This window comes from Carassius carassius, chromosome 2 (assembly GCF_963082965.1).
Source record: "Carassius carassius chromosome 2, fCarCar2.1, whole genome shotgun sequence".
Classification (NCBI taxonomy): domain Eukaryota; kingdom Metazoa; phylum Chordata; class Actinopteri; order Cypriniformes; family Cyprinidae; genus Carassius; species Carassius carassius.
Genome location: NC_081756.1, coordinates 50,460,667 through 50,485,072, shown reverse-complemented (window position 1 = coordinate 50,485,072; position 24,406 = coordinate 50,460,667). Strand labels below are relative to the sequence as shown.

Genomic DNA, 24,406 nt, shown 5'->3' with positions numbered 1-24,406 from the left:
AAACATAGTAAGCAGCAGAACTGTTTCCAACTTTGATAATGAATCATCATATTAGATTGATTTCTAAAGGATCATGTGATAATGATCCTAAAAATTCAGCTTTGCATCACAGAAATAAATGATAATTTAAAGTGTAATAAATTTAAAAACAATTATTTTAAATTGTAATAATATAATCACAATATTATTTTTTTCTGTATTTTTGATCAAATAAATGCAGGCTTGATGAGCAGAAGAAACTTCCAAACTTGTGGTCAAACCTGTGTGTGTGTATATATATATATATATATATATATATATATATATATATATATATATATATATATATATATATATACACAGTACAGACCAAAAGTTTGGAAGTTTCTTCTGCTCATCAAGCCTGCATTTATTTGAACAAAAATATGCATATATATATATATCGCTGTCGGGCGGGATCCTCGTATCTCCAAAATCATTATTTTTCAGGAAATTAAAAAAACAGCATATTTATTGAGTTATTCAACATTGTATTGTTAAAGTTGGTATTATACCTTATATTGCTATATACTGTTTTGTACCAGCATTAACACAACATTTCCCCAAAATCATGTTTTATTGGAGATACGAGTTTACGCTCTCATTGATAAGAACGGTACGGGCACAGACATCGCTGCTGCCAGCAGTGTTCATCAAAGTCTGCGGGCACGTTGAGCCTTTTAACAAGAGACAAGGCTTTACCAGCAAATCAAAGCAAATCATTGTGGTTACATACATCTTCTCAATCTCTATTTTAAACTTTAGAGCTATGAGTTATGCAATACCAAAATAAATCTGCACGCTAAATTGCAGATCGCGTTGAACCTTCCGACAAGAGAAAAGGCTTCAATAGTTAACTAAAGCTAATGACTGTGGTAACATACATCTTCCTAAACTCTATTTTAAAGGTTTGAGAGCTATAAGTGATGCAATACAAAAAACGATGAGCTGATTAAGATGTCTAATAGGCGGTAATTTGGCTAATCTGCTCACCAATTTACCTTCGAGCAGGTAACTGCTCTAAGCTTCCTTCTGCACCGAAGCATGTATGTAACTATTTTCCCTCGTTATTGTATCCAAAGAGGCTTACTTGGCGCCAGTAGACAGCCTTTTTTCTCCCATAAATAAAAACCTTGCTACTTGGGGTGTTTTACATGCACAGTGCCAAGAGAGGCATAGTCTATAAGTAGGCCTAACAGTTTAACTTAAAGTCAGTAAAATAATAATAAAAACAATTTAGTGGTGGTATCCAAATCAACCAATTTAATTAAAGTATTATATTAGATACATTTTAAAACTTCAATGCACATGCATAATAAGCCTATTAATAAGTAGATATTTGAAATAAACCAAGTGAAGCAAATTTTCGTAAAATTTGTTTAAGTCTTTTAGGATGATTTCCTTCAGGTCTTGGAGGTGTTTGAATTTCAGCTCTTTGATCTTCAGGTGGTCTGAATAAAGGCCGCATCTGACAGAGTTCCTCTAAGGACACAGACAAGGTTGCTGCAAAAAAAAAAAAAAGAATAAAAGTCAAATTATCGTTTCCCTAAATTATACGGCATGTTTACGTATGATAACGAGGCAAGAAGCCAGCTAGCTTGCTTAAAGTGATGAACATAGCAAAGGCAGCTACTTGTTGAACATGACGTCATGCCTTGACATTGTAAGATACAATCCTGTTTTATCTGCAATGTACAGGGTTTACTCTGCATTGCAGTGGATTGTCTTGCGCCAAATTCAGATCCTCAGACGAGTGCCAGAAATAGCGGTGGTCAAGATTTTTTTTTAAGCCCTATGAAAATCATGTTAGCTATCACACCAAACATGATGACACAACCAATGCATAGTGGCCAACTAAGTCAACGGCACGCTATTTTTGTGCATTAAATTCGTTATCCTCGTCAGAAACAAAACCATGGAAGATTTCAGTCAATAAGATAGCGTCCAATGCTAAACCTAGCAGAAAGAAAAATCTAGCATCCTCAGAAACGATACATGACACCTCAGCACTACTATTACTTCGAGATAAAACTATTATACATAATATATATAAACGCTTATTATATAATTCATATAACTGGATCATAAATAACCATTGTTTTGAGCATATTTACCTCAGAGGACGTGCTTCTCGACGAGGATTCGTTGCAACTCTCAGTCTTGATAATGCTGCGAAGCTCCAGCAGTGTGAAGAAGAGGCGGAGTTACGAGACTTCTCAGACAGCTGCAATGTCCAATGGAGTTATGAGATTTGCTCTCAAGCTATTTTTAAGACTTTAGATTGGTTAATAATTTGTAAAATTTACATACCCACATGGGGACTGAACCGCCCGACAGCGACGATATATATATATATATATATATATATATATATATATATGCAAATATGATTTTAATGGCTTGAATTGCAATTAATATCCAGGTTGTTTGGTAAAAGTTCAGATAAATGATTCTTTGAAATATACAACAGACATTATTTCATCAAAGTATTTAGTTTAAGACTGTTCTTGAGCTAATCAATATATATATTTGGTAAAATTATTTAAATATTAAGTAGGTCTTACATTTGCATTTGTTTTAATCTCCCCTGCTGTTCACATCATATCTGTACAGACAAAAGTATATACTGCAGTGTGCACTGAGTGCTGGACCTGTATTCTGAACTTATCCACTGATTGAGTTCTGCAGTGCTGCGATGTGTTTGTTTTCTAAGCGCTGCTATTGTGTTGCATGTTTTATCAGGCCTGAGCTGCACACAGCAATACTCTCCAACAACAGATGTGGCCACAAAGGTGTGAGAAGAAGGGTGAAAATAAGAGTTAACAAAGTGAAAATGTTTTTGCCAATAACCATGCTAATGTTTGGAGGTGGAAAGCACATTCTTTTTCACATTTCTTCCATTTTAGGTCTGGCAGATTCTTTCTCACACCAACCAGATAGAAACTGGCAAAGTACTGCTTTGTTTAGTAACTGCGTTTCATAATTTCATTAAAAGATAAGTCAGTTAAAAGCCTTCCAATGGGTTCAAATTGTAAAAACTGTGAAAAAGAGAGCATTTTCACTCCGGTTTCTCCTCACAGACGCTGGCTCATCCAACAAGGCCACTTTTTAAGAAATGTTGTAAATGTAGCATAAAATTAGAGTTATATTGATGATGCATAAGCTATTGAGCGGGAAAGCCCGTCTGCTAATTAGAATATTAATCACCCCCATTAAAAAGCTCCAAGGTCAGTGAGAGCTAAAGGAGCTTTTCCATTTTTCAGGCTCCATCCGCGGGACACTTTTCTACTAATAAAATGTAATTTGCTGAATTGCCAACTACTCCAGCTTAAACATGTGAACAAAACAAAAGCACACACACAGAAGAAAGATACAGTCACAGCCAACATACCTGTGAAGGCTGGAAGGCAATGAGAGAGCAAAGGATAGCGCGTGATACTGGTCGTAAACCTACCACGTAAAACAGTGAGTCGTGTCGTGGCACTCGTCTCCCCAACACTGTTGGAGGCCACGCATTCGTAAATGGCTTCATCGCGCGGCGTCCGCAGCGGCTGGATCCTCAGAACGGAGCCTGATCCGTCATCGAACTCTATGACCTACAGGTGCGAGAGACAAGATATGTTACGAGAGTTTTTTTTGCCCACAGTCGACGGATAATCATGCTCTCACACACACTTCATCCTGACACAGAGCTCTGGACATACAACGGACACCGTGACATGACGTTCATTTACGCACACTGACGCAACAGTATGAACACAGGACACAGAAACAGTCTGGTTAAGATCTTCGTCTGGGCTGCGATTTAGAAAATATCTGTAATTGCTGATAATTTTGGAGTTCTCATACTGAAGCCCAGTGAAAACTCAGAGATTTGTTCTTATTTCCTGTCCTTAACGACTGTTGTTTTACATATTGGCTGATGGTCACGACTGACTGAAGTGTGTTATTAGCATACTTATTTTAACCTACAAACACATAATATGAATATTATTTAATATTATAGTTATATAATAACTATTTGTAAATCATCATAAACCACTGGCATAAATCCTCTGGTTCTAGCTTAAGTACAGTTATGATAGACTTAAAGTTCTAAAAGTATATTTAGGGACCAAGTAGTATACTCAAAATATACTAGAAGTATTATGTCATGTCTGCATACATATAGTTGTGAAAACTAAGCTACCTAAAAGTGTAATTTAGTAAACTAAAAAGTATACTTATAGGTTCTCTTGTAGTATAGTTCAAATAAATAGATAAAATAACAGAAAACAACACATTGTAAACTAGTTGTGTACTTTGTGTTACTTTTAAATTATGCATAAAAGTATACTTTTACTAAAAGGCTGGCCAATTTAGTCCTAAGTAGTACTGAAAACGCATACAACAGACCTTACAAAAAGAAGTTTACTTCAAGTTATTTTTTTTATTATTATTATCAAGATTACTTCAAATTAATTTTCCAAGTATACTTCATGTAATTAATATAATAGTATGAAGTCACTAGTAGTATACTTATATGTATTTCTACAAGTCAAGACTAATCTGGCCCGCTTTTTATTTTATGAAAGCATACTTTTAAGTGTACCTTGCATGTAACTACTACTTTTCGTTTGTATTAGAAGTATACTGTGAACTATGCTAAACTATACCACAATATAGTTTTTCCTTCACCAAGCACACCAACAGGTTCCTATTAAGTTGATTTGTATACTTGAAATAAAATTATGTTTAAGTTTAGAAACTGTTTATTCTGGTAATGGCTTATAATAGAAGCCAATGCAAATCATGTCTGATAAAATACTCTCATACCTTGTAAAAGTGTACTGAAATGTCAGTAAAACCAGCAAAATTTTCATCTGCCAGGTTTGTTTCCACTCATGTATTATTCACATTAAGATTTTCCACTGTAAAGCTGATTCGTTAGTATAAACTTGTACAATGTATGCTTAAGTTGAGTGAAAGAAACCAGTGTGTTTGAAGAAAACGTCAAGAAATGTAAAAAAAAAAAAAAATCTCTAAATTATACACCAGTATAGGCCAAGTATACATAGATTACTAAATTATACTTAAGTATACTTAAGTATTAGTGCTGTCAAATGATTAATCATGTTAAATTGCATTTCAAAGAAAATAAATGTTTACATAAAATACACAGTATGAATATACAGAGTACACACATATTTATTATGTAAACATTTATTTTTTATTTTGGACCCGATTGATTCCAATTAATCGTTTAATAGCACTATTAAGTATATAACAATTAAACAGTATAAAAAAACTGTATATTAAACGGTATAAAATGCTCAGTGAATGTCTGAAAGCGATGCTAATTATTAAGCCAGACATTTCACGATAAACCTGAAGGCTTTGAGAATGGGATGGCTTGTTCTGGCCCACTCTTAAAGCGGATCACATGAAACATGAGACGAGGATGGTGATGTGACGTCACAGGCACAAACACTATTAGAAAGAACGACAGCAGACAGTTCCTCGACGCCAGACGGACGGGACACAGGACGCTCACAGACAGGTTTAGTAGCTGGCAACTGGGAGATGTATACTCACTTCTGACAGAAACAACCAGGACAGGTTCACCGTTTAACAGACTTAAATACATCAGTGGTCATACGTTGCGGCTTCTCTTTCACCGTCACTTCTCACGCAAAGAAACGCGAGTATGACCACGTGCTCACATGCATGTGCTTGTGTGTGCAAGAGCTGGCTAACGAAGCCGAGTAGAAACTGAGCGTTAAACGAACATTTAAACATGATATTAGTAATGAGTTGCATGAGTGAAGGTGCAGACGCTGCGTGGCGGATCGAATGTTAGCATATTAGTGTCTGTTAGTGCTGTGTAGCATGTGATGAACGCTGATAAGATTTTGTTTCTGCAGGCGAAAAGGTGCCATATCAGGCAATAAGTGTCCGTAGATTAGCGCCGCTAAGAGTTAGCGAACAGAAGATGAAGATGGTTGTGCGGCACGATCACACTTATATTAATACAAATCTTATCAGTGTTCAGCTATGATGTAGTTATTCATCATGCTTGGCTGAGATGGCGATCCAAAAACAGATAAATAAACAAACAGGACTGAGCCGCGTGAGACTGCAGAACATGCACTGTGAAGCAAATGAGACGCTTAACACAAGAACAAAAAAAAATAAACAAAAACAACAAAACTTCTGGGAAACAAGTGCATTTCAGAAATGCAAAGCGTATGTTTGACGAAAGCATCTGATCCATCATTTCAGATCAGGGTCCGGATTCACAAAGCATTGCTATTTATTAAAGCAATGTCATTTATTATCATCAAGATTATTATTATTATTATTATTATTATTGAATATTTTAATATTTTTGTATTGTCCATTTTGATTTTGAATTTATATATATATATATATATTCTTTCTGAACTTTCTTTTTCTTTTTCTTTTCTTTTCCTAAAGATTTTCATGAATCCGGCACCAGGCCATGGGTAATCGTGCATGTTAGAGGTGGGAGGATATGCTAATGAATGGGTGTGGCTGAAGCAGTGAGTGTGGTTTATCGGGCATGGCTATTGTTAGCATTCACTTGTCGAGCATTTTACATCAGAACAATAGACCTAATACCTCAAAACGCTGGTTGCTCACTCTCTTCCCCTTCTTGTTCCACACAATCTTTGGCTGCGGGTCACCCGTAGCCTGGCAGATGAAGGAGGCAACGCCACCCTGAACGCCCGTCTGATCGTTTGGGGTTCGCAAGAACTTTGGTGGCACTGAAAGAGAGAAAGCAGATGAGATGTGGTTACAAACGGATCTAGATGGAGTACTGAACGGAGACACGTTACACAACGCGGCAGTCAATGAAAGAAGAAACGCGATCACATGAACAGAGCGGAGATGCAACGATAATACCATGAATTTAAGAGTCCACTAACAGTGTTGGGAAAAGCTACTTCTAAAAGTGATGCATTACAATATTGTGTTACTCCCTTTTTACACCAAAAGTGAAAAAAAAATAATAATAATCTTCCTCTGAACTCACTACTGATTTCTCTCAACACAGGGCTCTCTGTCAATAAATGGAAAAACAAAGTAACCTGTGTGTTACTGGTTTGAAAAAGTAACATTGATAGTTTTGCTGCATACTTAAATGTAATGCACTACTGTACTAGAAAAAAAAAATCATCTGATTATGTAACTTGTGTTACTTGTAATGCGTTACCCCCAACACTGGCCACTAATATAACTTTCAAGAAAAATGCACCTAAAAACATATAGAGAAATAAAAATCTGGTCAACATTTTTTATCAGAACAACAGACCTCAAAAACACAGACAAAGGCAATTTTACTTTGTGCTTTTTCCTAAGTATTTTATCTTATTTTTCCAGACCATTTGATATTTTATTCATATGCATACTATATATTAAATGATTTGTTTCTTTGTTTGTTTTTGTCATTACCAGCACACTAAACACTGTACACAACTTTTATATTTTCCCCAAAAGTTTGTGTTAGTTACTTTAGAAATGAAGCTGAGCAGTGACAGGATCACATCAGAGCCATGAGATCAGAAACAGCATTTATTTTAAGAGTTTTACATCATGATCTGAGGGCAGTTTATAGGTGTCATTAGAGCAGATGGTAATGAATCCCAGAGGCCAAAATTATCACTCTCCAAGATCCAAATGAGGTAAAAACAGCGTAATGAATATTTGTCCTGTAATATTATTAGCATTATTAGAGTATTATCTGTTCAGTAAGAATAATGATAATAATAAAAAATTGACAGTTAAGACATTTATAATGTTACAAAATATTTATATTTCAATTAAATTTTATTTTTTTGTGAATTCTGAAAAAAATTTAATGTATCACAGTTTCCACAGAAATATTGTGCAGCACAACTGTGTTCAACATTGATGATAATCAGAAATGTTTCTTGAGCAGTAAATCATCATATTTCATGATTTCTGAAGATCATGTGACACTGAAGACTGGAGGAATGATGCTGAAAATACAGCGGAGCATCACAGAAATAAATTACACTTTAACACAGATTCACATAGAGAACTGCTGTTTGAAAATGTAATAATATTTCAATATTAGTCTTGTTTTTAAAATATTTCTATATAGGTTTCATTTTTGTTTTAGTAATGTTAGTTAGTTGCCAATATTTGTTTAGATAAAGCTTTTCAACTAACATTTATACTATATTTCATTTAGCAAAATTTAATTTAATAGTTTAATAGCTAGCAATAAGATAGTTTTATAGTTTCAATTAGCAATAAGATGGGTGTCAGATTCCTGGTATGATGGATCATGGCAGTGAGCACTTGTTCCCTAGTTAGAGAGCTGTGCGTGCTCAAGGTGGGCCGGTTAATACAGAATGTGACATACGTATCCCATGTTCCCTGTCTATAATTGGATCTGTGAGCGGGGTGTCACTGCTGCCACCAGAGGGATTTTACTGAGCCGTCCAAAATATCTGCCGTCGCTGCCAACACCCACCGCCTCTCTCGCTCACTCTCTGTACTTCAAAGCACAGTTTCTCAGCATGTAAAAACATAAAAACTGTATCTGGTGGGGCTGTCAGGACGGGTGTCATACAGTTATCTGTACAAGTGCTGCCCGCCGCCGAATAACACATCAAAGATGCGGCTGTTTGGGGTCGATGGTAAAGAGCTCACGCTGCACTTCAGCACCCAAACACAAGAAAACACTGAGAGTCACCAGCACACAGAAGCTCTTTACAGCTGTTTTCAGGCTTGGTTCGATCCGAATGATGCAAACGCAATGAACTCACAGACTAAAAAGTCATATTAGTAAGACAGTACAGTCCACGAGACTGTAGAGTGTCACATTCATCATTTTAGCTTTACAGCACCTAATGCATTCTCTATGCACACTGAGGCGACTTCTACCCGACAGACAGGATTATGGGTAATTTTGTATTCCGCTATGTACTGTAGGTAATGTACATGTGAATGCAATTTAAATTGCAATAATAATACAAATATATATATATATATTGTTTGTAGTTCAAATTATTATTTATAATAATATAAATAACTGTAACTGTTGTACTGTAAAATAATCATATTACTATTATTATTATTATAAATATCCAACAGATTTGAATAATGCAATGTTTTACACAAAAAAAAACGTAAAATGGTAATTTTAATTTACAGTAAAACTTTAAAATTACAATACTAATATTTATTTTGTTATTATTCTTATTATATTACAAAATAAAACTAAAATAAATATTAACACTTAGCCATACTTTCTTTCTTATTAAATTTTTCTATATGTTCATTTATATATTAGTTTGCTGCTATATTGTTAATGTTGTTTATTTCTCTGAGTGTGTGCCCTCTATAGGTGTGATGGGAGAAATGTTTAAAAGGATATGTCACCCCTGACAGGAGGGGGGCGCTGGTGCAAGAGCATACAGTCTTTCGACCGTGCGCATGGAGCTAAGATGCCATGGTGCAACAAGCCTGCAATTAGCCTTTGAGTTGTTTCTTTGTTTTATGTTGTAATTCAAATTAATTTTGGTTTAATAAACTTTAGTTATTGTTTGGAACTTCGACAAGCCTTCCTGGATCTATTCATGGTGCTTTGCAAGCATTGAATTATTGCATCAACACCTCCCACAGTGGCCAAGAAACAAGGGACAAAATTGGAATGTTGAAGCTTGTTTTCTCATTACAAGTTTGGGGAAATGGTTGATGCATGACATTTTCAAATGTGACTCAAACTGCTGGCGTGTAAATGAACACAGTGCTGCGCTTCACTCTGCACAAGCAGTGCATGAACCACATCTCACAGTTTTATTGTGATTAACAGTGCAGCTGTAGCGCTATACAGCAGCAAACACTACACAGTGACAAACGGACAGACAGTGATATCAGCTGTGCTTCTGATTATTTGATCAGGTCATCAGAATATGACCGTTTGAAATGTTTCTGAAGCATAATACATTCAGTCTCACAGACACCAGTGCTGCAGTCTCCTGTAATGCTGCATGACTTCCGCTTCATTCATCACACTGGAAATGGACGCGGTGTGCACTGCATTGTGGGATACAGTGTGTGTAGTGCAGTGAGCTATGCTGTGAAGATGCAGTAGATCATCTGGGAGTTTCACAAGCACAGAAACAGTTTCATTCTTTCAGTCCATCAGAAGACATTTGTTATTTTCTCTTCTTCAGAAGTGACTGACACGTTCGATTTCTCATGCGTGAGTGGCTTGTATTCGGTATCTGTCAGAGAAGCTTTCATGATTAGAGTCTGTCAAACGAGTGTCTCTCAAAAACACTGCACCATAAATGTGCCGTTAACCTCCAAAAATCCCAAATAAAAACCTCCTGTCTATGCTTCTGAGAATCATTAGATATCTAACATCACATTATCATCACAGGAAGCTGAAGTTTTAAACATCAGATGTCTGATTGTGGGAAGAAGTAAATAATCTCATAACATTTAACTCATTTTACACACACTGACTTCATTCATCAAGCTCAATCCTGTCAAAATTATTGTTACTGTATTGTTAAAAAAAAAAAACTAAAAAAAAAAAAAACTTGTATTTGTTCAGTAACAAGATTAAATATATATATATATATATATATATATATATATATATATATATACACGTGTGTGTATATATATAGTATATATATATATATATATATATATATATATATATATATATATATATATATATATATACATACAGTATATATATATACAGTATATATATATATATATATATATATATATATATATATATATATATATATGTGCTCGTCATATAATTAGAATATCATCAAAAAGTTGATTTCACTAATTCCATTCAAAAAGTGAAACTTGTATATTATATTCATTCATTACACACAGACTGATATATTTCAAATGTTTATTTATTTTAATTTTGATGATTATAACTGACAACTAAGGACAATCCCAAATTCAGTATCTCAGAAAATTAGAATATTGTGAAAAGGTTCAATATTGAAGACACCCGGTGCCACGCTCTAATCAGCTAATTAACTCAAAACACCTGTAAAGGCCTTTAAATGTTCTCTCAGTCTAGTTCTGTAGGCTACACAATCATGGGGAAGACTGCTGACTTAACAGTTGTCCAAAAGACGACCATTGACACCTTGCACAAGGAGGGCAAGACACAAAAGGTGATTGCAAAAGCGGCTGGCTGTTCACAGAGCTCTGTGTCCAAGCACATTAACAGAGAGGCGAAGGGAAGGAAAAAATATGGTAGAAAAAAGTGTAGAAGCAATAGGGATAACCGCACCCTGGAGAGGATTGTGAAACAAAACCCATTCAAAAATGTGGGGGAGATTCACAAAGAGTGGACTGCAGCTGGAGTCAGTGCTTCAAGAACCACTACACACAGACGTATGCAAAAGAGCTGAAGGCAACTATCAGAGCAACCTGGGCTCTCATAACACCTGAGCAGTGCCACAGACTATTCGACTCCATGCCACGCCGCATTGCTGCAGTCATTCAGGGGAAAGGAGCCACAACTAAGTATTGAGTGTTGTACATGCTCATACTTTTCATGTTCATACTTTTCAGTTGGCCAAGATTTCTAAAAATCCTGTCTTTGTATTGGTCTTAAGTTATATTCAAATTTTCTGAGATATTGAATTTGGGATTTTCCTTAGTTGTCAGTTATAATCATCAAAATTAAAAGAAATAAACATTTAAAATATATCAGTCTGTGTGTAATGGATGAATATAATATACAAGTTTAACTTTTTGAATGGAATTATTGAAATAAATCAACTTTTTGATGATATTCTAATTATATGACAAGCACCTGTATATATATATATATATATATATATATATATATAATTAAATAAAACATGACATGATATGATATGAACCCTGTTGTCTGTTTCTGATCTGGCTGAGATACAGGGTTTACCTGCATAATAGCAGTTTAAAATAAACAATACCACTTCAACACACACACACACACACACACACATAGGCTACTGCTTTTATAAATAACACTTTCCATGGCATTCGCATTAGCGTATTTGATCAAACTTTAGTCACAGATGCCCATTAACACTGACCTGAACATGTTAAATGTTCATGAGTAACACGGGAGTTTCAGGACCAGCACTGGTGCCTCACACTTACACGCCTGTTATCACTGACCTCACGCTCAGGTGCGTCTGAGGGTCCCGCCTGATCTCGGTGATCGGTGTTCTCCACATGCTTTGAAATTTGGATATTTAACACAGTGGTATTCAGTATTTTTTTCATTGAGATTGAATTTTTTTTCACTACTTTATGGCATTGCTGAATATTCCAGTTGCTTCTAAAGACTACAGGACTGGCTTCTAGCACACATACAGACTTGTGTGAGAGCAGTGTGACCTTTCACACAGCATTAATTTAATGGTGGTCTATGAGAAAGTTTCAAACCATTTTCACAGCACAGCGACTTTATAACGTCCACAACAACATAAAATCTGCCCTGCCAAAGGTGACCGGCCCAAACTCACCTGACAGACACACACACAGCTGTCTGATACAAGCACATACACAACACTGTTTTCAAATGAAATACACTAGGAGAAGATTTCAAGTGCAGTTCATTCACTCTGTTCCAGGAGTGAATGTATTTCTGCACAGTCATCTGCCGACTGAGATTGGTACAGTAAGATGTGGACCAAAAGTCCATGGTTTGGTGCTGTTGGTGGTTTGTGTTTAACATGAAGATTGTAGCGTATGAGACTGACCTCTACAGCAGCTCATCTGGTGTGTGTGTGTGTGTGTGTGTGTGTGAGAGAGCTCCATATGGCTGACGATCAGCTAATGAGAATCTCTGGAGAGTGACAGCTCACCGGACCTGAGCGATGATCTTTACTCTGAACACCAGCGTTTTAACACCAGATGATGACCTTCGATAAGAACAACATCATCTACTCTTGCGATTTTATACATGGGGCAATTACGCCAACATCCATTATCACCGTATTCTTGGCAACGTCTGTGGCCCCGCGCCTGACCAACTCGGCCATAAGGAGAGGTGCACGATGGCCGGAGACAGACAGACAAACATGTCAATCGTGATAAGAGTCTGATGATCTGATGTTCTCTGTCATCCTCTTCACCTGATAAAACAGCTGATTCTCTTACAGAAGGATTCTGGACTCTGATTCATACGGCAGGTCATGGACATCACCTGGTTCCCCAGGCAACAGCGACTGTCGCTTCACAGCCCCCGCAGGTCTCGGCTTGTGTTGAGGTTTGAAAAACGCCTCCGGCCACATTTACAGTCTGATATTCATGTTCCTAACTTGACTTGTTGGTGTTCACTTACAAAAACACCTTTCTGAAAACATTTAAGCAGATGACGCAGATGTGGGTCAGAGCAGATTCCTGTGAGACCATTTGTCTATTTTTAATGTACAGGTGTCATCAACACCTCTGACAATATCAGAACAACCTTGTATTTGCGTGTGTGTGTGTGTGTGTCTGTTTAGCTTGAGAATCTGGCCTTGAGTGTGTGTGATGGCTCATGGTTATCCCACAAGAGTAAACTACTTTTCTCCTCACTAATATTTACCTCAAAAGCTGACCAGGGGATCAAGGACAATGTGTACATATAATGACGGGGACAAAGTGCAATTTCCTGTAGAAAAGCACGCACCCTTTCATCTCCTGTTGGTTTTCTGTCTAAAGCTCAAGGCTGGTAAACAGAAGGTTTCTGGTTTTTAGATTTAATCTTGAACTTTCACCCCGATTACTCCAGGAGAACTGTAAGAACTGTAACATTGATATATTTCAAATGTTACTTTCTTTTAATTTTGATGATTATAACTGACAACTAAGGAAAATCCCACATTCAGTATCTCAGAAAATTAGAATATTACTTAAGACCAATACAAAGAAAGGATTTTTAAAAATTTTGGCCAACTGAAAAGTATGAACATGAAAAGTATGAGCATGTACAGCACTCAATACTTAGTTGGGGCTCCTTTTGCCTGAATTACTGCAGCAATGTGGCATGGGATGGAGTCGATCAGTCTATGGCACTGCTCAGGTGTTATGAGAGCCTCAAGGACCTCAAGCAACGTGGTTTGTGTGCCTCTCCTCTCTTCCTCCAGACTCTGGGACCCTGATTACCAAAGGAAATGCAAAATTTACTTTCATCAGAGAACATAACTTTGGACCCCTCAGCAGCAGTCCAGGCCTTTTTAAAGCGAGACGCTTCTGACGCTGTCTGTTGTTCGAGATTGGCTTGACAAAAGGAATGCGACAGCTGAAACCCATGTCTTGCATATGTCTGTGTGTAGTGGTTCTTGAAGCACTGACTCCAGCTGCAGTCCACTCTTTGTGAATCTCCCCCACATTTTTTAATAGGTTTTGTTGCACAATCCTCTCCAGGGTGCGGTTATCCCTATTGCTTCTACACTTTTTTTCTACCACATCTTTTCTTTCCCTTCGCCTCTCTGTTAATGTGCTTGGACACAGAGCTCTGTGAACAGCCAGCCGCTTTTGCAATCACCTTTTGTGTCTTGCCCTCCTTGTGCAAGGTGTCAATGGTCGTCTTTTGGACAACTGTCAAGTCAGCAGTCTTCCCCATGATTGTGTAGCCTACAGGACTAGACTGAGAGACCATTTAAAGGCCTTTACAGGTGTTTTGAGTTAATTATCTGATTAGAGCGTGGCACCGGGTGTCTTCAATATTGAACCTTTTCACAATATTCTAACTTTCTGAGATACTGAATTTGGGATTTTCCTTAGTTCTCAGTTATAATCATCAAAATTAAAAGAAATAAACATTTGAAATATATCAGTCTGTGTGTAATGAATGAATATAATATACAAGTTTCACTTTTTGAATAGAATTAGTGAAATCAATCAACTTTTTGATGATATTCTAATCATATGACCAGCACGTGTATATTACTTTACAGGATATTCAGATAGACCATTTGGCAGTACAATCCAGGGTTTCCCATACATTCATTAATTTGTGGCGGCCAGCCACAATATCAACGCTGACCACCACCGATTGATTCAGATTTTTAAACTATTTAATATGGGTACAATTGTATTTTATTGTAGAGCTGTGGGCTGCTTGCTCCCTCCCTCTCACAAACTGAAAACGGAGGCATGCACGACTAGCCCCTCCTCTTCGAACTCGATCTGAATCAAAACATGAGCATGCGTTAGTTAGAGGACGGATCACCGGTGCTTAATGCTTAGTCCCCCAGCGAAGATCCCAGAATCAATCCGGGGTTGAATGGTTAGTAATGAACACTGTTGCTCAACATAACTCTGAGAAGTTAGTCTATGTTAAGCCCTGTCGCGTTTCCATTACAGATTCGCGCAAAACTTTTGTGTTTTTTTTTCTAAATATCGATAAACAACTATTGCGAAATGACGGCGTTTCCATTAACCGATGTTATGCGACTAAAACGTCATTATTTTCCTCTCGCGATCAGTCATTCCAAAAATCATGGCAACGGACGTTGGTAGGTTTATATATATATCACAGCCACCAGACTAGACATTATATTAATATTATCTTATGTGTGTGTGTGTGTGTCAGAGTCTGTGTGTGTCCACCTCCAGGTCCAGTTTGGTGTGTGTGTGTGTGAGCCTGTGTGTGTCTGAGTCTGTGTGTGAGTGTGTGTGTGAGTCTTTTTGAATGTTTGAGTGTGTGAGCCTGTGTTTGAGTGTGTCAGTAAGTTTGTGAGTTTGAGTGTGTGTGTGTGTGTGTGTGTGTGTGTAGCAATAGCAATGTCTTTAAAGGGATAGTTCACCCAAAAATGAAAATTCTATCGTTTATTCACCCTCAAGTTGTTCCAAACCTGTATGAGTTTCTTTGTTCTGCTGAACACAAAGGAAGATATTTGGAAGAATGTTTGTAACCAAACAGATCTCGGTCCCCACTGACTACCATAGTATATATTTTTCCTACTATGGAAGTCAATGGGGACCGAGATCTGTTTGATTCTGTCATTCTTCCAAATATCTCCAAATATAACCAAATTATCCCTTTAAGGTATCTGACACTAAGTGTTGGCAATGGAAATGTGTACTTGTCACTAAAAATATATGATATATTTATGATATATATTTTCCCCAGTCCCCAAACACCACACCACCGCAAATAGAATCTAATTCTGTGGGAAACACTGCAATCTGAATGACTGCATGACTAAACTGACATTGAGATGTGGCCAAGGAAGTTTAGTTGTTTAGCCTAGCTGTATGGTGACATTGTGACTGACTGGAAACACAAGGAATTCTGTCTTCACAAGGTGGAGTAGAAGGTAGCGATCCTTCTTCAAGACTGATATGATGATACATATATAAACTGGAATTGTTGCATCGTTAGGCTGAACAAAAGAGGTGTTGTTGCACAGCAGGAATAGGACAAGCAGTGCACCTTTATGATTTTGCCCAGTGAGGTTGTGTAAATGGAGAACAGAAGGGGGCCAAGGACCGAACCGTGAGGTATCCCGTGGTTATCTGATGTGAGTCAGTGACAGACAGCAGGGCCCTCCTTAGATGAATTAGTTGTAAAAATGGCACCTTTTAAAGCAAACAATTATTAGACCCGTTTGCTTGAAATGGAAAATGTGCTTTGGTTAGGATGCAGATAACTCTGAACAGATGCTTTAGAAATAGACATAATTATTGATTGATTGATCATTTTCTGATAAACTGTCAATGGATAGAGGTAAGTCAGTTGTATTTATACCATGGTGTTGATTAACTTGAGTGTGCTCCACTGGTGTTAATTAGGCTAAGTATCTGATGCGCTCCTCCCGAAACTTGTTAATAAAACATCATTAAATGAAAGAATTTGCCAGAAATAAACAAACACAGACAAACAATTGTGTGAGGCTGAAGTCAGTGTGTTCCAAACGGCATATATGATACCTTCCCAGGGCACTTCGAAAAGAAACAACCATTCCCAATAGAAGTGCTAAAAAATAACTACTTCAAAGGACTCTTTGAAATAAAATCATTTGTAGGGTTCAACTGATGGGCACTTCATTCCCAAGACACTGCATCAGAAGCTCTAAGTCTGCACAAGGTTTGCCAAGTGTAACTCAATTAAACCAGCAGTTCCTGGCTCGTGGTTGATGTAGCATTTGATGGTGTTATTATACTGTCAATTCTGTTATCCTAATAAATCAGAATCAGAATCAGAATGAGCTTTATTGCCAGGTATGTTCACACATACGAGGAATTTGTTTTCGTGACAGAGCTCCGCAGTGCAACATAACAGCGACAGAACAAAAAACACAATAAGGAATAAAAAATACAAAAAAATACAAATAGGTGGGTAAGGATTGACAATATACAAATTGACAATGTATGGCAGGTATATTAAAAAGAGCATTTATGTATGTACATGTATATTATGTGGAAAAATTGTAACTGTACGCTAAGTATGTGTGTTTGGATAAATAAGTGTATGTGTATATAAATATAAATATAAGTAGTATAGTGTGTTCCATGTATGTACATGTATATTATGTGCAAAAGATAAACAAAAGAAAAGTGTGAAAAGAAATGAAGAACATTAGTATTGCCTTTGTGAAATGATAACCAAAGTTATTTAGGCTTTTTCTCCCCCAAGTAGCCTGTAGAGAAAATAAGGCACCTCTAAATGGAACACATCCAATTTCACACTTCCCATTGTACAGGCCCTCCCTTCAGATCAAGCGCTGTTTGTAAGAACAACAACAAAAAGACTGGACACAAAAAGAGGAGATGAAGAATTGGCTTCCATTTCATTCTTACCCTCATTTTCTTTTTCTCTCTCGCTTTGTCGTTTTTTTTCTTAGCCTACAGTCATCTTCGTTATATTTATGCCATTTATCATGTTGACACTATCCCTGTCTCTCTCTGCCCCGTTTCTCTAACGGATGAGCCTCATCTTGTCTGTGTAGACACACAAACCTCTTCCCATGTACAATGTAAAGACAGAGGAAAACGCTAGCAGCACACACACACTGAAGAATGGCGCTGGTTTCGCTGAGTGGAGTCTCACAGATGGCGAGGGGAAGTGACTGTGTGAGGTAGCACAGTGGGACACACACACACACACAAACAAATACTCTTCAGGGCTGCCAGAAGGGTGTGTGTGTGTGCGTGTGTGCCATCCACCACACGGGTTGGAAAATCTACTCCATGACTCTAGATATGTTCCCATTAGTCTAAAGAATCAACTCTCCTCAAATCACAGTGGACTTGCGGTGTTGTGGCCTTCCCTGATAAATGTCGGAGGGGCTCTTGAGACCACAGGCTGTCTCGTCAGTCCATCATTCTGAAAGGTGCTCATAAGCGCCCCCTTTGTGTTTATCTAAATGCACTAGTGTGGATCTCACAGTGAACTAGGCCTTACATGGTTTGAAAAAATTCAAATACACACTGACTAAGTTTTAAGTGACTTTGGGAAAAAGGTATCTCCCAAATACATTAATGTAAATGTGATGTAACATGCAGCTCCTTTTTTTCCTTGTGCAAGTCATGTGATTCCCAGACCCAGCATGATGACTAGTGGCATGAATAATTGAATACAACCCCTACTACAGCAGAATACAACCCAACAGTCCAGCAGCTGAGGGTGTCATTTGAGACTGAGCCGAAGGCTCTAACTTGAGGAACGGCACTGTTTGGGTCATCAGAGTTTAGCTTCTAGGAAATCTAGATGCCGTTCTAGAGAGATCCGTGTTTACCAGGTAACATCTGAGGTCTGTGCCTCAATATGATTAATGAGCCGCTAAACTGAACCACTTAAAAACCTTCAAATGCTCAAGTCACTTTACTGGCCATCTCTTATTGTGATGTCACAGATACAGAATGTCGTGTGCAGTGATTATCGTGTTTCGTGAGCGATATTGAGTTTTCCGTGCTGAAATGTCATTAGAGTATTTACACTGTGATTATAAATCCATATCAAACAGAGAGAGGGCAATAGAAATGACTGATCAATACATCTTGGACTTGGAGTATAAGTGGAGAGTGTGTTTTTTTGTGTTTTTTTAGCGATCGTGATGATGACACCCTGATGGGACATAATACTGTAAATGCCTTCTGCTCCGCCCAAACGGTCACGGCTGACTGGGCGAATAGTTCAGCCAATTAAATCCCATAATGAGCGGCAGCAGTTCAGGAAGTGTGAAATTGCAATTGCTCTCATTCAGCAAAGAAGAAGGAATCACACTCGTTGGCTTATTGATCCTGTGTTTTATTAGGGCCTGAGCACCGATGGTGCGAGGACCCTCTTGTACCTGTATCTTCTTTTTCTTCTTCTTCCAAATGAATCGCATTTTTGAGGACTTAAACATGCTGAAAAAGTCATGAAACTCACATGAAATGCACACGCGTCAAACCTGGTGAAAATTTTCGTCTAATATAGGATTCAGAAGAGGGTGTGGCAAAATGGCTCGACAGCGGCACCTATACTAAAAAAAAATCAACAGCCTTCCAGCTATGTTTCACGTACATGCACGAAAATTGGCACACATATGTAACACACCAATACCTACAAAAAAGACTCTTGGAGCAAAATTCTAAACCCAACAGGAAGTTGGTTATTTTTAATATTATGAGCAAATTTTGTGTAATTTTTGTCATTTCCATGCGTTGTATTTTAACGAACTCTTCTTCCTCCAAAACCAAATTTGGTATGCCTAATCTAAAGGCCTTTGCGATGTTGAATTGCGAAGATCTTGAGTTTTCGTTGAAGGACGTGTCCATGGCGGCCTGACAAATTTTGATGTTTCGCCATGAAAAATGAAGTTGCTATAACTCAGACATACAATGTCCAATCTGCCCCAAACTTCACATGTTAGATAAGACTCCGAACCTGAACAGATTGACATGCCCATATTCAGTTATAGTCATAGCGCCACCTATTGGCAACAGGAAGTTACATATTTTACACTGCGACGAACTACTCCTTTTTTTAATTTTATGACATCAATGACTTTTTTGTGGTCAGTCTAATCTAAAGGCCTGTGCAATGTTTAGTTGTGAAGATCTTGAGTTTTCGTTAAAAGGCGTGTCCATGGTGCCGTGGCGAGGTTCGATGTCTCGACATGGGAATAAAAGATGTTATAACTCAGACATAAAATGTCCGATCTTCCCCAAACTTCACATGTGTGATAATAGTCCTGGCCTGAACACATCTGTAGGCCAATATTCCATCGGGTGTGGCAAAATGGCTCAATAGCGCCACCTATACACTTTCAACAGAGTGCGCCTCGAGCTATGTTTCACGTACATGTACAAAAATTGGTACACACATGTAACACACCAATACCTATGAAAAAGTCTCTTGGTATGAAATCTGAATCCCAACAGGAAGTCAGTTATTTAGAATTTTCTCTGCAAAATTGTTGTCGTTTTTGCCATTTTCAGGGGTTGTACTTTAACGAACTCCTCCTAGAGATTTATTCAGATCAACACCAAACTTGGTCAGTTAAATCTAAAGGCCTTTGCAATGTTAAATTGCGAAGATCTTGAGGTTTCGTTAAAGGGCGTGTCCATGGCGGCCTGACAAATTTTGATGTTTCGCCATGAAAAAGGAAGTTGCTGTAACTCAGACATACAATGTCCAATCTGCCCCAAACTTCACATGTTAGATAAGACTTCTGCCCTTAACAGATCTCCATGCCCATATTCAGTTATAGTCATAGCGCCACCTGCTGGCAACAGGAAGTGACATGTTTTACCCTGCGACAAACTATTCCTAGAAATTTTTTGACATTAATGTATTTTTTGTGGTCAGTCTAATCTAAAGGCCTGTGCAATGTTCAATTTATTTATTTATGGCGAGAGGTTTGTTGTTTGTTGAAAATAGCACAGCTAAACAAACAGCATCTGATGAAGATTTAGTTCAGCCAAAACACTCTTCGTTTCCCTCACGTCATTAGAAACATCTGTAACTGGCTTTCTTCAGAAGAACTCAAAATGAGATGTTACCAGACACTCTTTTCCATTCATTGAATGGGAACTGGATTAAAATGACCAGTGTTCCATACAACTTCACAAGACTGCATTCCATATCCCATTATAAAATAGCATGAGAAAGGGGAGGAATTGAATCTGTTATTTCATGATCAGAATAATTATTTAATACAAAACCTTACATAATGTTTCTACTGTATCTCTGTCAATCTCTCTGATGTTTAGTTCAAATGAGTGCTGTCTGTCACTGGTCTTTAACCAGTTCTGTGAATTACTGTATGGTTATTCTTTCTAAAGTAGCAACAATGTCTTTGTAAAGTACAGTCTTAGGCACATTAGTATTTTCACCCCAAAAAGGGTTTTAAGCCACTTATTTATATATTTTGCTGTAGTATGTCAGTAGGAAATATCAGTTTACGTTTCCAAACATTCATTCTGCCATTAATTTTAATAATATTCTAGTGAGATTGTTGAATGCTGACAACAGACTGCCTAAGACTTTTGCACAGTAGTGTATGTATAAAGTCCGTATAATTAGATTAAGTATATTTAAATAAGTGTAATTAAATTATGAGTTCATATGTGTTAAGGGCTAGATTATCGCTGGAGGAAACAACTGTGGTGTGATGAGCGGTGAACGGAGAGAAAACTTTACAGATGAGAAACCGACTGCTCCCTCGTGACCTTTTGTAAACTGTATTTACGTCTGTTTGTGTTTCTACTTTCAGATCAATAACATGAAAAATATCTCACTTATTATTTCTATGCAAATATTTTAAGTATATAGTTTTAAACCAATATGCACCAAGAGAGTCATGTGCATGTGAGTGTGTTCTTACAAGTGTTGTTGATTTGCACTCTGTTCTACATTAATTAGCTACACTCATATTCAACCTGATATTCATAATCTAGCATGCAGAGTGGACAATTAATTTGCATGCAGATGATAATTACTAGAATTTGGTGACGCCCCCCTGAGAACTGTCCAATGATGTCTTCACATCTTAAAGAGGTGATGATGAGGAAAAACTGCTTCTGCTCTGCTCTGTCTGTGTGTGTGTGTGTGTGTGTGTGTGTGTGTGTGTGTGTGTGTGTGTGTGTGTGTGAGACACTAAACAGCTGCCGCTGTGCAAAGCTTGTGGGCATGACAAACAGGAGTGTGAATGTGAACGCTGCCCTCTGACTGTCTGTCTGTCTCTTTCGCTCTCTATAATGTCAGCCGTCCATTTCCTGATGAGCTGCTTCCACTTTTCTTACAAGTATATTTATATCTGACTATAATCAGAAAACACTCAAGCTTTTAGAGATCATTAGTGTGACTGTGAACAAAAACCGCTGATTGCATCCACATTGTTATAAAAAAATAAGTGAGTACAGCACTAAACCACTTTCTGATTCACGCAATCTTTTTGGACTGTTTGACTTACTGAAGAATGACAATGAGTAAAATATGAACCAGGAAATCAGTATTTTAATGATTTATGATCAATTGTTGGTGGATAATTGGGTAATTGATCATGTGAGATCTGACTGAAATGATCTCTAAATGGTATCGTTCATGAAAGTGTCTTTCAGACACAGATAGAGCTTGTGTTCTTATTATTCTTACTTGTGTTAGACTTCTTGTTGTACGGCAGCTTCCGATCACTCCTACACTCAAACTCTTCCAATCGCTCTAAACGCACACTATTTTTGGGTGAAACAGAACATTTTATTTGATTGAACTTTATCCTCCATGTTGGGCATCTCCGTGGGTCGATCTGTAGGTTTGGAAAGCTCTAGACTCTCTCTCTCTGTCTCTCTCTCTCTCTCTCTGTCTCTCTCTCTCTCTCTCTCTCTCTCTCTCTATGATGGTTCCTGATAATTCCTGTCATTTTCCGCAGCACTAATTAATGCCTGGAGCTGCAAACGAGCTGACAAGATTTTACTACCACAGCAAAACTTACAGAGTGCTAAACTTAAACCCCATCACACATGTGACCTCACCGATTCCATCAATTACAATGCATGCAAATTAGCCGCATGTGGATTTGATAGAGTCTGCACAAAATGCAAATAACAAGCTGCCTGGCAGCCATATGCAAATATTGATCTCACAATCATCTTCATAACACACCAAATAAATGAAAGCTCAAAATCAGAACAATGACGATACACCAAGAACGACTGATCATGTGACACGTGTGTTTAACTCATCTCTGCACTTAACTGTCCTGAAAGTGCTCTTTTAGTAGTGCACTACAAACATTAAACGAATATTTAGATACTGTACTTGTAGATCATATCATATAAATGAAATAAAAGGTCCCTTAAGTGACTTACAGAGAGACATTGTCATCACTATGTTTCTGAACACACTTAAGTACACTTTTAAAAAGTGAACTTTGCAATAATGTCCAATTAAAAGATGTACTTGTTCATTTTAAAGTGATTATGTTTTAATAATTTTTTGGTGTTTTATAGAAGTACACTTATTTTGTTGAAGTCCTGCTTAAGGTCAAAAAACACAAGTTCATCTAATTACATTTCATATAAATTCAAACTATAGCGCATTTTCCTTTGATTGCCATTAACATACAAATTAACTTTAAGTTCACACTTAATTAAAGTCTATTATTTCAGCCAGAAATCCTCTTTTTAAAAGTATGCTCAAGTGTGTTTCTGTTTCAGATCGGTGAGCTGTGCTAGTTAAACATCACGCTAGAGGCAGGGTTCAGCTGTTACCCTCACGCTTCCCCTTTCATATACTGTATAGCTACTGCAGGGTCTTCTAATGTCTCCTGTGTTTGAGATCTTCTCATCAGTAAAGAGGAACAGAGAGAGACGTACCCTCGGCGCTGGAGAGCAGGACGCAGGCGGTGAGCAGCAGGAGACAGAGTCGGACGGAGGGGAACGCTTCACGGACGCTTGGCACAGGCATGATGTTACGACTCACCCACGGAGTGTGCCAGCTCACAACGCTCCTGCAACGCTCTCACAACCTACAGAGAGAGAGAGAGAAAGACACACGAGAGCAATCAATCCATCAACATTCATGAGCACACTGGTTTGGATTTATTCGATTTTTTACTTATTTTTTTTTTTTTTTTTTGCTCCGTAAGATGTCTTATTTCAGACGAGTGGAAAGAAAACAAACAAAACACGCAGTGAAATGTTTATTTTACTGCACTCTTCTATTGGCGTCTTTGGATTCCAGGGGTTTTCTTTTTTCTGCACTTCAGCATCACTTACACACACCAAAACATATCAAGTTTTATTCCTCTCTATACGCTGAAGCATTTTACTGAGGGGTTTGACCATATTTCATTCACACTGATTTATACAACATTTTAAAATGTGTATTTTTTCTGCGATAAAAACCTTTAATATGTCAGCAGAATCAAACAAGAATACTGAACCTGACTTT

The 24,406-nt window shown here is 37.5% G+C and overlaps 1 protein-coding gene across 48 annotated transcripts in view; it reads right to left on the bottom strand.

Moving 5' to 3' along the window:
* LOC132111450 (receptor-type tyrosine-protein phosphatase delta-like) overlaps window positions 1-24,406 on the bottom strand; it is a 349,673-nt gene that overhangs the window by 82,221 nt on the left and 243,046 nt on the right. For all 48 annotated transcript variants that reach the window (XM_059518754.1, XM_059518809.1, XM_059518832.1 and 45 more), the window contains 3 exons: window positions 23,830-23,981; window positions 6,640-6,785; window positions 3,473-3,614 (listed from right to left, as the gene is read on the bottom strand). In XM_059518754.1, the coding sequence (XP_059374737.1) occupies window positions 3,473-3,614; window positions 6,640-6,785; window positions 23,830-23,920 (379 nt within the window). In that variant the 5' untranslated portion in view covers window positions 23,921-23,981. The remainder of the gene's footprint in view (window positions 1-3,472; window positions 3,615-6,639; window positions 6,786-23,829; window positions 23,982-24,406) is intronic.